Raw genomic sequence first — 18341 nt, 5'->3', positions numbered from 1 at the left:
CAGGCAGCCCGTCCAATCTCTACATTCGGGGAAATGATTGGACAGGCTTATGACAGTCCTGCAACAGCATAATACCAGATGTTTTTCTTATTTTTGTCAGAGCATTTGATTCATTGATTTTTTATTGGGATGTAATTCGAATTTCAAGTCATATCTAACAGGTTTTTGAAGAAGATTACCAACCCTAACTTTAATTCCCTTCAGGGAACCGAGAATAGAGGAGGAGATCTGGAAGGTTGGTTGTAAGAAATGTTATGGATCCATTGTCAATTGTTTACACAGCAACCTTTAGGCCTGAATAAGTAGTTTGACTTGAGTGTTATGCTCTTATTAGACATAGTATACTTTATAAACATTAGTGTTGTGAGGAATGACAGCATTTGCCTGATCATTTTTTTCATAGCATTCTTGTTTATATAGCATGAAACTGCTGTTAATTTGTGTTTCCCTTTCCCCTTCATACTTTGTATCCCCATATTTGTTGTCCACAAATCCCATGTGACAGCAATACCCAAAGTGTGGTCTTATGTAAGGGATAGACAGATGTGTTGCCTTCGAGCTAATTACCTGAATATAAATACGCCACAGTGTTCTTGCTTTCAGTTTGCCTTGTAGGCCTAATCAAGGTCTGACCAAAAGCTTGTGAAAGTTTTTTATTTATTTATTTAAATGTGCAGACTCTAGCGTCTGGGAGCTCTTCTTTTTCATCATAATGCTTTGAGCACAAAGACGCAAAATTAAATTCACCTTCCACTGCCTCAGAGGTAGCAGATGTCTGTGATCTGCATGTCTAAAAACTGCCCAGGGCGAGTGGGAAAAAAACGCTCTGTTGCAATTTGGGTCTCAAGGATTATTTTTCTTTTAAGAAAGTACTTCAAGAATCAAGGAAAGTTACCCATTTTCTCTGACAAACACAAACAGAAGAAGAATAAAGCTCTGTTGACTCTTTTTATCAAAAGAATAACTGCTAATGTTGATAGGCTACAGGGGGCCTCCACATCTAAGAATCCATCCCTGTGAGGCCCAGGTTGACAAGCTACGACCTTGACAGCACTCACACATTCACGTTCACACACACCCCTCTGTCCTCACCATGCTCCACCTCCAGCTGTGGCAGTCTGTTGACGGCCTCCTTGGCTACCCGCCTCTTCTGGTCCAGGGCCTTTGCATCCAGGTGACTGAGGAGGGGCGATATGAAGGGGTAATTAAAACCATTCCCTCCGTTTCTGACAGCCGGCTCAGGCTGCGGCTGTTCATGCTGGTGATGATGTTGGTGATGGTGGTGATGATTGTGATAAAGCTGATGAAGGTGCGACAGGTCGTTGGGAACGTGTCCCGAGTGCCGGTGGGCAAGTCCGTTCATTTCTCCAGCTCCGCCTCCTTTGTTCTTCTCACACGTGCAGTGAAAGTGTGTGCGCGTCTGGGCGTAGCAGCGGGACAGCCGTCGCCACGCCTTGCGGCCCAGGTGCGCCATGTAGCGGATCAGCTCCTCGTAGCAGCTTCCCGGTTGGCTGTCGCTGGCCAGCGTGGAAGCTGATTGGTGGAGCTGCCGGGCGTGCTGCTCTGATTTCATTAAGGCGTGTTCCCTCTGCTTTGTTTCGGAAAACTGGGTTGCTATGACGACCAGGCACAGGTTGATCATGAAGAAGGAGCCCACCTGGTCACCACAAAGGTACACATTACACTCTGTTGTAACGCACAGTACGGTATACGGTATGTGTGTGTGTGTGTGTGTGTGTGTGTGCTTACAATAATTAGGAAGATGAAGTAGATAAAGTTGTAGAAAGAATGTGCATCCATGACGTAGTACATAATGTCCACCCAACCTTCAAGAGTGATCACCTGAATGAAAGCACACAAACAGAATGTGTTTTGTAGTGTGCATCATCATTCATTGGTTAAAGATCCCTTTATATCCTTCAAACATTTACCTGAAAAATGGCGATCCATGCGTATCCAATGTTATCAAAGTTAATAGCTCCTTTGTGTGGGTTTACTTCCCGGCACGACACTCATTGTAATACTGGTACCAGTTCACACATGACACCGGTTCATCTGCTTCGAGTCCCATCTCCTGACGATGGGCCTCGTCTGCACTCAGGAAGCAGGAAGTCCCGCTCACACTGCGGCGAGGAACATCAGTGCATCGAAGCATCCCGTTCTCTCTTTCCATCGAGCAGATGAAGGGATGGTCGTCTGTGCCATCTGGCTGATAGTAGCCGCTCAGGAAGGAGATGTTATATCTCCTGGAGATGATGGTAAAAAATGTATATTAATTAATTTATTTCACATGTAATAAACAAATCCTCCAAAAAGACCCAAACTACCAATGCATGAATCTGTTTCTTTAGGACTTTTCAAATTATTTTTCCTGTCTCTGGCACTATGCCCGTAATCTATTTGGTCCTAAAAAAGGTTTAAATCTTTGAAAATGGGTCACAGAAATGTAGATACAGTTTTATTTTTGCTTTAAGAACGGGACACTGTCACTGTCACTTTTTTGGCAGTCATTACTCAGGCAGGACTATTTTTAGATACAGATTAATAGACATTTGGTGAACTAATGGGAACTTACAACAACAGGGGCGTGTATGTGAGATTGACTCATTTTGGACAACAATGGAGCTCTATAGCACAGAAGAATGAGCTCTATCAGACTCTGGCTGCACAAATAATACTTGTTAGTCGAATCATTCCATTGTTGGTTTTCGTCCAATAACAAACACATTGTATATCACTGGTCTTATGCTTTAAACTGCCAAAACAAAATACACACAATAAGTTTCAGGACAAATTCAGGTACAGTTTGATTTTTTTTTAGAAAGATTTATAATTTAATTGGCCCTTTTGTTTGTACAAAAGGTCTGATTGCTGAAAACAACAGAAGCCCATGTGACATACACAAGAGAGCTTAAGGAGGAAATGAGGAAACAGAGAGAGAAATACAGATGAAGTGAAAAAAAGAAAAGAGAGAGTGAGGGTGCAGTGGAGAGATAAGCAATCAATCATCTGTGGTGTAGAGAAGGGTCACAGAGAAGTCGCACTCCCTCACTTCTTATTAAGAAAGGTCATTTTGTTGTTTACAAAGCAGAAAAAAATCCAAATTACTAACAGAAAACAAAATCTAGAGAAGGATTAGATCTGGGTAGAAATGTATTTGGCTACTTCTGCAGCAGGCAAATGTGACCACATGAGATAAAATCATAAGCCAATAACAATATGATATTGTCTTTCCTCGTTCGGCTGTAGTATGTTAGGATGCAATCACAGACTCCTGCCTCAGTGATACAATTTGAATAATGCAGAGCTGATGCTTCTGTTTTTGTCATAATGCTGTGTTACAGTCATAATAAACTGAACTACTTTCTGTCTCTCCAATGTGACAACAGAGAATAACTGGCAAATAACTGAGGAGTCAGCTCACTCACTCTTAAATCACAATCCCTTTTTAAACCCAATCGTTTTACACCAACACCTGCTAGTGTTCGCGATGGGGAAAGGATTCCCACATCAATAGTCAGATCTTCTCTCTCAGACTATAAAGGTAATTGGTCTGGCACAAGAGGCACATATTTATTACGCAATGAATTTGCAGCAGACAGTTACTGTATCTTTTGCACTGAAAGCAGAATTGAACATTGATGTTTGCAGAGAAAAGGTGGGATTATGTACAGTCGTTGGTCAATTCAATGGGTAAACTTGTGCAATCTGATGTGATACATAAGCACTACCATAAATTCTCTCTTTATAAAGATTATAATGTTCAAGTTTTGATTGACACTGACTGAGAGGTATTGATTTAACTTCATGTTTATTATTGAGGGTGTAGATTTTCTTTTACGTTTCATACATTAGAGGGACATATTTAACATTTATATATATATATAAACAATATAATGCACTCCAGTACAACACCTTCACAATTCACTATGACCTCAACACTACGGGCAACATTAGCTCAGTCTGTGAAAACTTGGCTTAGGCTCTGGAGGGTCACCCGTTAGAGTCCTTGCACAGTCAAGCACGATGAAGCATGGATTGTTCACTGGTAGCTGGAGAGCTGCCAGAGGTCCTTGAGCAAGGGATCGGACCCTTTAACTGCTCCCTGGACTAAAACTAGGATGGGTTAAATGCAGAGTCTAAATTTCACTGTGCACAGTTGTGTGACAATAAGAGTTGATTTACATAAACATAAGGTAGAATAATTACCTTTCTGACAGTGTCAACAAAAGCTGAATAATTACACGCTCTGTAAAAGTAGAATTCATGGCAGAGCTGTTGTGTTAGATTAAACAAGTGTTCCTAATGAAGAGGCCAGTGAGTGTTTGTGAAAACGCTACGAGTGTATCAAGAGACATCAATCTAGATTAATTTAATTTGAGAGTCTAAATTGTTTTTATTGACTGTTTAGTCTTAAGCTCGGGGGCAACGCTGACTGTTGGAAGTGCTGCAACTCTGAAGGGGCTCTTCTTCACCTACTGTGGAAATGTCCCATGATTCAGAACTGTTTGCTAAAGGATCATGAACGTATAATAAACATTACCAGGACCAATTTAGAGCTCTGCCCGAGGCCATATCATCTCAGTGATCAACAAATGACATCGCACTGTGGAGCCACAGACTTTATTCAGACCCGTATAATGGTGGGAAAGCAAATTATACTGGAGGAACCCAGAGGAGCCCTTTCAGTAATGGTTCACAGAGTACGCAAAACTGGAAAGATACGAACAAATTTCTTTCAGCTTAAAGGACAGGAGAGAGAAATGTGTGGCAAAGTGGGATGACTACTTTGAATACATTATTAATGTGGGCGGATCTTGAAGTAAATCACACACCATGTAAATAACACGCACATACTCAGCACACATACACACTCTTTATGTGCCTGATAATTAATTTGTTGCTTGTACACTAATATAGGAATAAACATTTGATTTATGTGTCATTTTATTTGCTGACCAAAATGTGACAATGTTAATATAAAAATTCATAAAATACTAATTACAAGAAAAACGTATATAATTTTTTCAAATATTTTATTAATGTGGGCCCAAAGTGTTATTTTTTAATTTATGTGTTTATTTTACTGTTTTTAATCTTTTTTCAAGTATTTTTTTATTTTTATTCACTGTACTTTTGTTTTGTTTTAATGCATTTCCTTTGTTATGCATATTGAAATACTGTTTTGAAAGATGCTATTTCAATAACATTAATTATTATTATCATCATTATTATCATTATTAGTACTTATTCAGCCAGAGTAGTCACTTTACCTTCATTATTAAACAATTAATTAATTTTATCTGACCACTCCAAACAGTACAACAGTATAAAGGCTGTTTCGACACACAGCCCCACCTCTGATTTCGCTGCTGTCAGGGATTATCTAAGCGGGATGGTTGAGCAGATGTGAGGTCAGGTGGTGAACATGATGCTGTGTGATGTTATGTGATATTATCCCATCGTGTTTGGAAACATGTGAGCAAGAGCGAGACTGAGAGCGATGGTGTAATGCCGCCAGTTAGACACTGATCGACAATGACATGAAGGCTCACGTAGGAGAGAACTGGAGTGACAATGAAACTCTGAGAGGTCCGTGTTGGGTTTTGAATTTTGTGTGTTAAGTAGCAAAACACAAAATTCACTTAGCCCCTCCTAATCCCTTAACTCCCTTGATTTGTGATCTGTAATTCTGTAGAAAGCACATTTACTTCCTCCCAGACGGAGCTGATTAGAGAACAATCAAGATCAGACTATCGGCGGTATTGATCACCCTCTTCGAAATAATAGCCAAGTGAAAGAAGGTAATCGGTTGTGAGCAAACTTTTGACACAGGTTTCAGAATAATGAGGCCAATTCCCCCCCCCCCCCCCCCCCCCCCCTTGTTGTGACATCTGCCGATTACTATGGTAACTCACATCTTGACATCCTCTCCCATGAAACAGCGGTTCCTCAGTAGCCCCGCCCACAGCTGCACGCCGACGATGCCGAAGATGAAGAAGACGAAGAAGCACAGTGCCAGCACGTTGCCCAGCATGGGAAGAGTGTCTAGAAGGAGGGTCACCAGGATACGCATACCTGCCAACACACACACATACAGCATAAACACCACAGGCAACTGAGCACATACCAGCAAATGTCAGAATGTAAACCTAACTTTTGAGCAAAATGTAATTCACAGGAAGACTTGGCCAGACTCTCTTCAATGTACTCTGCTCAAAACTGGAGCAGTGCAATTAATTGAATGGTAAATAATTAGAGTTCAAATAGCGATAATTGGCCTCCACTCCACTCTGCTGAAGAGCACCGATACAAATTCTTCCCCTTTACTGCTTCTAGACTTGGCTTCTTCAAACACACTAAGTCTGAATTGTGCCAAGGTCAGGGAGTGTAGTAAAAAAAAAAAGAAGTCAAGTTGGCTGGCCAGTTTGTGCAACGAGCTTGTTAAGAACAACGCAAGAATCACAATGATTTCCATGACTTTGTTCACTGTGTCCTGATTTGCTTAAACATGCATCAATCAAAAGGAAAGCAGGAGCGGCTAATAGCAATGAAATGAAGTGAAATCTACAGGTCAGCCAGGGAGAACAAGGCCGGTGACACATTTTTCATTGTCTTGGCTATGAATGCAACTGCTGACTTTCAGCTCAGGGTGTTTCCATGTCAGATGGACAATGAAGGAATTACGTCCCTTTTTTAAACCTAACGCATCGTAATAAGGGACAGAAAGTTGATTTGACTTCAGGAGACACTTGGTATCTTTCCTGCTGATGCTCTGCCAGGCCTACACTGCAGTCATCTTCCCTTCTTGGTTGTTTTGGAGGGGTTTGCACTCAGTCTGGTCCAAGGCAAGTCAAACACACAATGAGTTGGATCGTAGTCAGGTCAGTGAATTGTCCAGTCACAAATGTTATGCTGATTGGCCATAAAAATCTCCTTAATTGCCTTCTCTTCTTCTCTTTACACTCTTTGACCTGCTGCATTGTCCCAAAGTTAGCTGAGTCCTATATGTTTGTTAAACCCAATCTAGATGTGAACACTCTTAGAAGTTCATAGTCAGCACTTTACCCTCACAGTCACTGTCTCATTTAAAAAGCCAGTGTACTTGAGTGTCAGAGCCAAAACAGTAAAAGACAATGAAAAACGGTCGTAATACTCTGTGAGGGCAGTGCATGTTGGAGGAAGAAGGATCAAAACTCACTGGGGACTCTGTTGATGGCTCGCAGCGGGCGGAGAACCCGGACGGTCCTGATTGCTGATAGGCTGACGTTGTGTCCATCAAGCGAGTACTCCAGCATTCTGCGGAGAGGGAAAGCCACGGATGTGTCACCGGCATCCCGATCAGCCTGACCTTGGCAAACCCTGAGCGTCTACTGGGAATCCAGCAGAGCGCAGTGCACTGTCTCTGGGATACATAGCCTTTTTAACTACCAATCACAGAGGTCTCCGTCTCTCAGGACCGAATGATGCCATTGTCATTCTGCCGGAGATGTGACGCACACACAAAACTTTCCGCCGTTTCATCTAAGCACGCGCTCACACACACGCTTGACATTTAACTGGCATTAAACAAGTGTCTAAGCTTTTCACAAAACACACACTTACACACACAATTTTGGCTGATATTTAATGTCAGACGCGAGAGTGTACATGTGCATGAGGGTGTGTGCGTCTGTTAAAAACTCACCCCACTATAACAATGAAGAAGTCCAATCTGTTCCATGTGTCGCCAAGGTAACCGTTGTGACCTATGACCCCGAGAGCCACCATCTTCATTACCATTTCCCCGGCAAAAAAAACAAAGATCCCATCATCCAAAGCCTGCGCACGCACACACGCACACACACACACACACACACACACACACACACACACACACACACACACACACACACACACACACACACACACACACACACACACACACACACCCAGAGGATTAGTGTAAACTGATTAAGTGGGGGGGGAAATTGAAGCAAAAACTTTTCAGACCCTTGATAATAAAGTCTCAAAGCTGAACATAATTAGTTTGTAATTTCAGATTATGTGTGTGTGCGTTCGTGCGTGTGGGTGTGCGCCTTACCTGCAGCAGGAAGGGTGTGTGGTCACAGGGCTGGAACATCCCGAGAGTCACACAGTTCAGCAGGATGGCCAAAATGCTCACGCGTTCAAACCATGTGACAGAAGGTTAAGGGTCAACACCACGGCAGAAATTGAACATTGATTACAACAGCAATATTAGCTAATTTCATGAAGCGGTGCTTGTAAATTTAGCTAATTAGGTTGATTGACAGGAGTCTCAGCTAAAAAGAACAAGCATAGCTGTCTAGATGTTGGTGAGCAGTAAACCCAAATCCAAGCTATACATCAGAAACCAATAGGTGATAGTTACTGCCTCCATGTTTTTCTAGAATCTATGGAGTGTTCAAGGGAACATTGACCCCAAAATCAAAAATACATATTTTTCAACTTACTTTTAGTGCTTTTTATCAATCTAGATTGTTTTGGTGTGAGTTGCCTAATTTCTGAGATAAAAGCCAAAGACATGTCTGCCTTTTCGCAAATATAATGGGACTATATGGCACTAACTTACTCAGAAAAAACATTTGAAAAACTCAATAGCAATGTCTCTTTACACGGTTTCTCAAGATAATCAACAGATCACAAGCCAAGTTCAATTTAGTTCCATTACATTTGAGAGAAAGCTGATATCTCCAAAACTAGGCAACTCATACCTCAACAATCTAGATTGATTAAAAGCACTTTAGGAAAGAGGAAAACATTTTGATTTTGGGCCTTGAATATTCGATTGCAAAGCCAGCTTTAGTGCTTTTTGTCATAGATTCCTGTCAGGAACTCTACTAGGGTATTAAACACCATTCTTCCAAAAGATATCGGAGTGCACAGTCTAACATTTCACTCTAAAATATCCCACTGAGATCTGGTGACTGTGAAGTACATAGGATATGATTCAGTTCATTTTCATTCTGATCAAACCATTCAGTGACCCTCGTGCCCTGTGTGGAAATCATCTGCATTCATTATGTTTCTCTGCTCATTTATTCATGTTTTTTCCTTTGATTTGTCCATCTGTATCTAGCCAATGGTAATGTCTGCAGAAGCCCAGGGGAACCCCTGAGGAAACCAACTGGCAGACATTAAACATTCAGCCATGTCTATCTTACAGTGAACAAAACATACCAGACTGAAATTACAAAAGATCTGTGAGCAAGTACACACAACTCTGAATTTTTCTGCCTCACAGCTTGTGAAATCAAATTTGCAAAGTAACAGAACTGAATGTACCAACCTAAAAAAACAACTGATATAAGGATGGAAACTAGCTATAATAAGCTTAGTGTATCAACTCTAATTTATAAGCACAACGTCTGACAGGACATTTTGACATGTTTAATACTCTCAACTACAAAAGAACGACAGCTACCACGAAACCGTCGGCAAGACATTAAAAGTCAGCTTAAGAGTAAACTTGCTTATGGAGGGTGTTTGTGCATCTGTGTTGCTTGCTAGCTGTCAAACTGGAAGAAGCACGGCTCAGAAGTGGAAAGTAGAGAGGTTTAAAGGGGGGAAATAGTCTAAAGTAGAAAGTTAAAGGAAAGATTGTGTAGGCCTCACACAAACAGATGCGCACATACACACTCACATTTGAGCGCAAATTAAAAAAACTGCTGAATGGATGACAGGAACGACTCAAGAGCCAAGGACGCGTATATAACAAAGCCCGGAGCATGCACACGCCCGGAGCATGCACACGGACGCACACACATAGACACACATGTGCACACACACACGCTCACACACAGAGTCCCCTGCCTGGACACTTTGCTCTCAAGAGGGCAGAAAAATTAATGAGAGTACAATCCTTTATCACCCTTGAGACAGAGAGAGAGAGAGAGAGAGAGAGAGAGAGAGAGAGAAGGAGAGAAGAAAAGAAAGAGAGAAAGAGAGAGAGGGTAATCCAGTGTCCTCCCTTTGCTGCGGTTGCCATGGGAACCCCCATCTCACCGTGGGAACTGACTCCTGAGTTTCACAATCCGCTTGCATCCTGTCTGGACTGGAACACAACACAATTAATACACACGCATAAACACTCACACACACACACACACACACACACACACACACACACACACACACACACACACACACCACACACACACGATATAAAATGATGTCCTTCAGCGCAACTCCATCCTTCATTTCCCTAACGCTGAGGAGTGGTCGATCTAATCCTGATCAATCTGTATCAGTTACAGCATTTTACGTAACCATGAATGACCATGAGATACACACTCACACACATACGCTCGCATTATAAAACAAGAGATGGGGGGGCAGGGTCAAGGTGTGACTGATGGATGCGATGGGAGTATTTCCAGAGTTGGCCCATCATTCAACATCAGTGATGAAACACAGTGGGAACATCCTCACCTCTGTCCGTTGTCTTTTTCTTTTATCTACACTGACGCTCAACATTTCCCTCCATCATCTCTCATTTTCCTCCACAGCCCCTTTCTCCTCTCTTTGGCCCAATTATTTTTCTCTTTGCTCCGCTGTCTATCCCCCCCTAATTTCCCGTCTTCATTCCGTATCATTTCTTGCATATCTTTTGTTGCCTCACTCCTCTCCGGTTGCACATACGCTCCTATCTCTCCACGAAACGCACTTCCCTTCCGTTTCTTTCTCCACATCTCCACAAATGACTGCCCCCAAGGGCAGAGCTTTAGTCTCTCTGGCAGAAACCTGAGTCTCAGCCAACAGATAAACTACAACTACACTTAATAATTAACATCATCAGAGAGATGGAGAGGCAGAGAGACTGGCGGCGTGAGAAATAGAGATGTAGATACAGTAAGGGAGAAGTGGTGGAGAAAGAAAGAGGGGGGGAAAAAAAACTAAAGAGAAATTGGAGGTGAGGTGAAGAAAAAAAAAAGCACAGTTGAACAGCGGGAGGAAAGAGGTTAACACTGACGATACAAGTTCTCAAGTGTAAACAACTGAAAATGTTACGTGGCCCTCGTGCTTTGTTCTATCTCCCTAATTGCCTCATTCTCTTGTTCTCCCCCCCCCCCCCCCCTCCTCCAAGAACCACCACCTCTTCCTTGTCTCTCATGCTCTCCCCCACTCAAACTCTCTCTCTCTTCGAGTGCCAACACAGGTATTAAAGGTCAGGCAGACATTATAAATCAAATCAGATCACATCACCCTGATCTTTCTGGCATCATCCTCCACCCTTGGCACGGATACACAAGCTAAGGGCAGCATGTGGGGACATTTTCATATGCAACGTTCATTAACTTAAAAGGATCATCCATTGGGACACACAGGCCATCTGGATACACACAGACTATGTGACCACATTCTCTGGCTTTCTTTTGGTTTTCCAATGTGATACCACTGTCTAATAAGACACCCTAGCTTTTATAGCTTTATATTTCAGTTATAAACCATTAAGTAGAACAACTTCTGGGCTGCCGGGTTGTAAAAATCCATTTGGCTGGTGTATATCCTCCTCCAGCATGACACTTTGCCTTTTTTACCTTACTATGAAATTTATTAGAAAGACTTCTCTAGTGAACCCTTTAGTACACCCTCTGAAAAAGCTCTGCAAAGAATGACAAACAAAACTCTTTTTTAACAGCTTGCTTGTTAATATTGACATGATGTAAAGTCCATTTACTGATGACTTACTGGAATTTATAATTGAAGACCTGCTGGTTTATTACAAACGGATAACCTACAAGAGCTTTTCAATGGCTTCTTAACTAAAAGATGATGTATATTAATAAGCCATGCTAGTGACATGACTTTATAGAGGTCCATGTCTTATGACTGGTTCACCACTTTGGTCCAGATTGAAATATTTAAACAAGTACTGGATGTATTATCATAAAATTTGGTACACATATTCATTGTACTAATTGATTGCTTTTTTTTAGAAATAAAATATTCTAAGTCAATGGTTAAAGGGTCTTTCAAGTCGGGTTTCTATGTAAAAATTATCATTTTATTAAAATTAAGGAAAAAAACAAGGGTTTTGAAAAAATGAGGGTTTCATTTATCAACTTCTGGGTTCCGATATTGGTCAGTCATTAAAGTGTCTTAAGTTTGACAATTTCTTATAAGCGCTCACGTCTGCAGTTGTTGTATTGGTCAGGCTGGTTTCATTCAGCATTTATAGTTTAACCTACGAAAAATAATGCACCATCATTCATAGATATCCCACAAGATTATTTTCGTGATGTTATCCAAGTAATCATGAATGAGGAAGAATAAAAAACACAAAAGCCCAAACAGGGCGGACGAGAGGGGAGGTGGATATCGTTCAGTGTGTGAAATGAATAGTCAATGTAGATTTATTTGTCATGTAACTGCGTAATGTAGTTACGGCACATCCGTGGTTATTGTAGCCCAAAGGACAATCTTTTCCTAAACCTAACTAAGTCGGTTTGTTGGCCAAATACAACTTAGTATTTCTTTATCTTTTTATGAACCTAACTAAGTAGTTTTCTTGCCCATACCCAACTGAGTAGCTTCCTGTGAAGACATAAGTTTATTTTGCAAAGACTGTATGAATGTAACAAGTGGAAATTGACAGGTGTTGCTGGCTTTCGTAGAAAAACGAAAAGGAGTAACTTTTTGAAAGATATCATACAAACCGTTGTACGAGGATACGGTGCATTAGTGTCTAAACAGTAGAGGTCTACCGGGTGAATTTAAGAGCTACTTTAATAAACAAAGCCAGTGTAATTTCGGAGGAGGTTAAACCTGGCCATCCAAAAGCTACTTTAATTAATGACACAACTGACCTATATTGCATTGGTATGATTTGTTAACCATACAGCAGTTATAACCAAGTTATAAACCAGATAATGAGTGGTATTGATCTAAATAACATGTGATTTGGATGTCAATCCTCAAATGTGAACTACTGTGAATGAGTATGAATGAGCAGCCTGCTCACTAGTTTTCTCATGCTCTTTGCTTTCACTCTGGTATTCACACACACAGACTTAATTAAACGTAACCTAGTTAAGCTCAAAGTCTGTCATGTGCAATATGTGTGTGTGTGTGTGTGTGTGTGTGTGTGTGTGTGTGTGTGTGTGTGTGTGTGTGTGTGTGTGTGTGTGTGTGTGTGTTAGTGCAATGAGAAAGGGAGGGAGAGTGTCTGAAATGAACGTGGCTCAAGTTAAAATACTGTGAAGTTGTCAAATCTTCTGGCTCCACCCCCTCAAAGTGTGACAGCTGGTTACCATGGAAACACTTGCAGGAATCATGTTAATTGGCTGAAATGACAGCTCACCCTACTTTGAGTAAGACCTCCTCCTGTCCATCGTCGTCTCCCTATCACCCCACTCTCCCACGCACGCACGCACGCACGCACGCACGCACGCACGCACACACACACACACACACACACACACACACACACACACACACACACACACACACACACACACACACACCTCAACCCAATTAAGAGTCAGTTTTAAAAAAAGGAAAAAAGAGAGAAATAAATAGGAGGGCAGGGGATTGATATTGAGTAAAGGGGGATGAGTGAAAGAATAAAAGAGAGAGAGAACAGAGGAAGGAAGGCAGGCAGAGAAAGGTACTAGTATAGGAGTGACAGATACAGCTTTTCTCATCTTTGAACAAAAGGAAACGCTCTGAATGTTTCATGCACTGCTGAATAAGTTATGTCTATGTGTGTGTGTGTGTGTGTGTGTGTGTGTGTTCGTGTGTTTGTGCGCGTGCATGCTTGCCTATGCACCTCCCTACATGTATGTGCGTGTTTCTATGTATGTCATATGTTGCATGGAAAAGCCCAGCATTCATAAAAGTAGGCACGCTGTTCCACACTTAGAGTGAATCCAACGTCTCCCAGAGAAACAGGAAATTACAGAAATCAATGTAGCTTTGAAGGAACACAAAGACTGTTATATAATAGCAAAAAGCCAACATTGTTTTTGTGCCAAATAAATGTGTTAGATAGATGCACTGTAGGGTGGAGAGATGTACAGTATGTTGTAAACATGGCACAAAGGAGGATGACTTTGTTTCTAAGGGGGAGGAAATGGCAGGACACGAGATAGGAAATGAATTTGTAATATGTACTGAGTGCAAAAATAAAAAAGGCAGAAAGGAAGGAGGGGGTCACCTCAGGAAAAATTGGGATTTACAGCTCTTGGGGACTGCCCCCCTCCCAGTGAGCTCACATTAATGTCCCTGTCTAACAACGTCCACCCACATTACTTCCCCCGCAATCATTCACAGTAACACAGACACACATGCTATAAGTATGAAGTATCGACATATATACAATTAATTATAAAATGGGACACGTGCCAGTAGCCGTGCTGTTTGGACACGCGTACAGATAAGATGACTGACAGACACGCAAACACACACAAAAACAAACAAATACTGCAATCGGAAGTAACCGGGCCGTCGGGGCAGAGCTACGCTGTTGCCAAGCAACCAGGTGATTCCTCTAAAGAGCCTCTCCATGGGAGATTCCCTCGTTTGTGTGAGGGCATTCACACGCTCCTGTGTGTGTGCGTGCGTGCGTGCTCACATGAATGTGTGTGTGTGTGTATGATTGTGAGTGAGCGTGTTTGTAAGTGAGTCCGGTAAGTTAGTGCTGACACAGTGAGCGTACAATAATCTAGGATGCGACCATGGTAACAACCCAGCAGGCTACAGAGGAGTTTTGTTTATGGCGTTTATAGTTAGTTTTTTTTTCTTTTCCTTTTGGTGTACATTTTATTTATTCAGCAATTATGTATCTATATTTTATAGAGAACACAGAGTGCTGACGGTGGCAAATACCCACAGACGTGCACAACGACACACTCACGCGCAAGTAGAGGACACACACACACACACACACACACTGACACTTTGGCGCACACACATGGGGTCATAAGCAGCGGAAAATATTCAATTTGGAAACCCTTGACAAATCCCCGAGGTGTTGCTGACGTTTATGCACGCTCTGGAGTATTCATAGCCACTCACACACACGGCGCAGCGCTGATAACGACACACACACACACACACACACACACACACTCACACCTTCACGTCATCAGCAGAAGTGGAAACAGAGAGGTTGAGATGGAGAGCGAGAGACAGGGAGGGGAAGGGGGAGGTGGGACGATGGAGACAGAAGCAGAGCGAGGTTTCGGTGGTGACAAGAGTTCTCACTATTTGTGACTCCTTCTGCCGTATAAATGGAGGCCGGTAACAATGCTACTGACAGGCGACTGTAACCCTGGAGATTCATTAGGGCTTGTCACTATGGAAACCACCAATCAGGGAAAAATGTTACCCATCTTTTCCAACAACTAATGGGTCCAAGGAAAATACCTGAGATCTGCCAAACACACACACACACACACACACACACACACACACACGCACACACACATAGACTTGCACAATACTGACCTTCTTCCAGTCTCTCTTGTGTTTAAAGCTAAAGTAAACATCTCGGCGCTAGGTGCCTTGTAGGTACAACGACTTTGAGAGAGCACAGAGCTGAAACACAAACAGATGTCTCTCTCACATTCATTCGCTTTCTCGAAACAGAAACAACACACACACACACACACACACACACACACACACACACACACACACACACACACACACACACACACACACACACATGTTCGCAGTGCTTCAGGTGCACTTCCAGGCGGTGAAGGATATGGGTGGCAAACAGCTCGAAGGCACCAGGAGCGGGGAGGGCTGGTTTGGGTCAGAGCCAAAAGAACCACCGGTGCTAGAGTGGGATATGGCAGCTCCTCCTTTGCCTCCTCCTCCTCCTCCTCTTCCTCCCCTTCCTGCTCCCTCTCTTCTCTCTCAACTGACACATGCACCTTCTCCCCCTCCTCCTCCTCATCCCCTTCCTCCTGCGTTGGTCCTCTGTGCTGCTCATGCAGGTCTGAGTCCTGGTTGCCCGTCATCGCCGTGCTGTGAACAGCCTGAACCTAAGAGAGGGCGCAGGGGCAACGGTGAAACTGTTCAGGAAAACGACAACATATGAATGCATGCGTGTGTGTGTGTGTGTGTGTGTGTGTGTGTGTGTGTGTGTGTGTGTGTGTGTGTGTGTGTGTGTGTGTGTGTGTGTGTGTGTGTGTGTGTGTATCCATGTGACTCTGTGTCATTCTGCTGTGTTGTGTTGTGGCTGGAACTGCAGCTCCACAAAAACAAACTGAAACTGCGCTGATTGTCGAGCCTGTCCATGAGAACCCTTTACCCTCTAGCTAAGCAGCATAGAAACAAAAGATCCTTCTCTGTTTTTTCTCCGAAACAATAAGCGACCTTCAGGGGAAGAACCACAGCCAGAAAGCAGTCCTGTGCAGGAAACATAAATCTACAAAAACCTAAACAGAGTGAGGTGAAGGGGACGTGAGCATAGGTGCAAACACAGAGTTGGTGCAGACAACAGGAAGCACTTAGACCACTTCATTTGAATCCTACAGCTGAACAATTCAGTGATGACAACAGGTCATTACTGCTGATGCTTTTAATCCAGACTGGCTTTAAACAATCTGGACATTCAGAGGGAAAGTAGCTTAGACAGCTTGTTCATGCTACTGTGAAGGGAATGAAGTGGTGGGTATTTTTTTCATTTATGATCAATTTCCACTCAGGACGATTACTTATAGCTCTCTGAGTTATCATTTTTTCTTGAGCTATAATTTAACATAAAATCCCATGAAATGCAGTGACTTTGTCAAGCTGCAGCCGCCTGTGGTTAAATGTTATTAGTACTGACAGGGATTTCTTGAACCATTGGAATATCGTGTATGAAATGTCAAATTGAATGATAATCTCAGTTTAAATTAAGAGCGTGATCACAAGAGCGGATTCATTTCTTTGCTTTGCATTTCCTGTTTTAAATTTCCTCACATTTTCTGCTTTATTGGGCAGTATGCAGTGGAGTTTGGCAGTGAAAAAGATGGGAGTTGGAGCATGTGACACAGTCCACATTGTCTCGAGTGCACAGACAAACACTCCCCACTGGTCCACCGCATGCTCATTCCATTGCTTGTTGATCCCCTGAGATTCTTGGCAAATTTATTCCAAAGCTACCAATTTGTTATCAAGTTGGAGCGAGAGCTGCATTATTTGGAAAACGAACACAGGGAACAATCAGGACAGTAGAAGTCAGGGCCAACAAAGAGTCTGTGCAGGCATTATACTATGCCTACCGTGTGACAGGACAAGAGGAGAGCTGGCATGCAAGTTCATATTGTGGAGAGGAGTGTTTCTGTGTGTGTGCACGTTTGATGAAAATAATGAGATTGAACCTGCCACTATCCTTCTTTCCTGTGTATTTTTACTATGGGCACGTTGCCTAGATTGTGTAAAGGAGACCAGGGCCGCACAGTTTAGGGCCTTTTGTTGTGATTCAACGGTGGCTGATGGGCGGACATCAATCGACCATTGAAAAAAAAAAAGAAAGCCATTCTTCTGCCCAGTTAAATACTTGCTGATGAACCCTTTGAAAAGACTTTAAAAAGTCATTATGAGCCTCCCTTGCTAACAGCCAGGCCATGTGGAAATGAAATGCTCCTCTCAAGCAGTCACCAGAACATAATATATTCACACCTCTATAAGACCTCTGAAACACATTAAGTTTTATATTCCTTCCTACTGTGCAGTGTGCACTCATCACAAATGCATAAATTGCTTAATCTTTTTTTACCAAGAATTCAAAACAGCGGCATGCTCAATAAAACCAGGTTAAACAACAAATATCCATAAATTCAAACATTTTCTTTTCACACTTGGTGTCACACAGTGAGAAAAAAAATTCCTCCTGAAAGCCAACCAGTTTCCTATACCGACGTCGAGTCTCCAGCATTTCCCAGCATCACACTGAAACGAATACAGTCCAATTAATCCTACAATAAACTGCAGAATGATATAAAACCAAACATTTCTAAATGAATCCAATCCTTTTTGTGATATATATATATATATATATATATATATATATATATATATATATATATATATATATATATATATATATAGGCTTACCATAAAGTACGTTAAGGCCACTAACTTATGCAGCACTTTAACTGGTTATGACAATATTATTTTAATTTCTTCCGTTATGAGGAAGACACACCGCCATTGACAAAGAGCAACATCATGGGATCTGGACATTTTCTATTGTGCCACAGCGCAGTGCCTGGGACAGGAGAGTAAAGAGAAAAAAAAAGTAGATTATAGCACAAAAAGACAAAAAAAACTTTGCCTGCCATCCTTACCGGGGTGCAGCGTCCATCCACCGGCGTCAT

General features: G+C 42.2%; 1 protein-coding gene across 1 annotated transcript in view; it reads right to left on the bottom strand.

Moving 5' to 3' along the window:
• Positions 1–18341, bottom strand: part of LOC129095245 (voltage-dependent T-type calcium channel subunit alpha-1I-like) — a 44338-nt gene extending 25997 nt beyond the window's left edge. Inside the window, 10 exon segments of the mRNA XM_054603612.1 lie at positions 1093–1657; positions 1750–1842; positions 1932–1999; positions 2002–2246; positions 5919–6078; positions 7202–7299; positions 7688–7821; positions 8084–8177; positions 15736–16016; positions 18312–18341. Of these exon segments, the coding sequence (XP_054459587.1) occupies positions 1093–1657; positions 1750–1842; positions 1932–1999; positions 2002–2246; positions 5919–6078; positions 7202–7299; positions 7688–7821; positions 8084–8177; positions 15736–16016; positions 18312–18341 (1768 nt within the window).

The sequence above is a fragment of the Anoplopoma fimbria genome, chromosome 9 (assembly GCF_027596085.1).
Source record: "Anoplopoma fimbria isolate UVic2021 breed Golden Eagle Sablefish chromosome 9, Afim_UVic_2022, whole genome shotgun sequence".
NCBI lineage: Eukaryota > Metazoa > Chordata > Actinopteri > Perciformes > Anoplopomatidae > Anoplopoma > Anoplopoma fimbria.
Note: the sequence above shows the minus strand (reverse complement) of the source record. Positions and strands in the feature narration are given on the sequence as shown.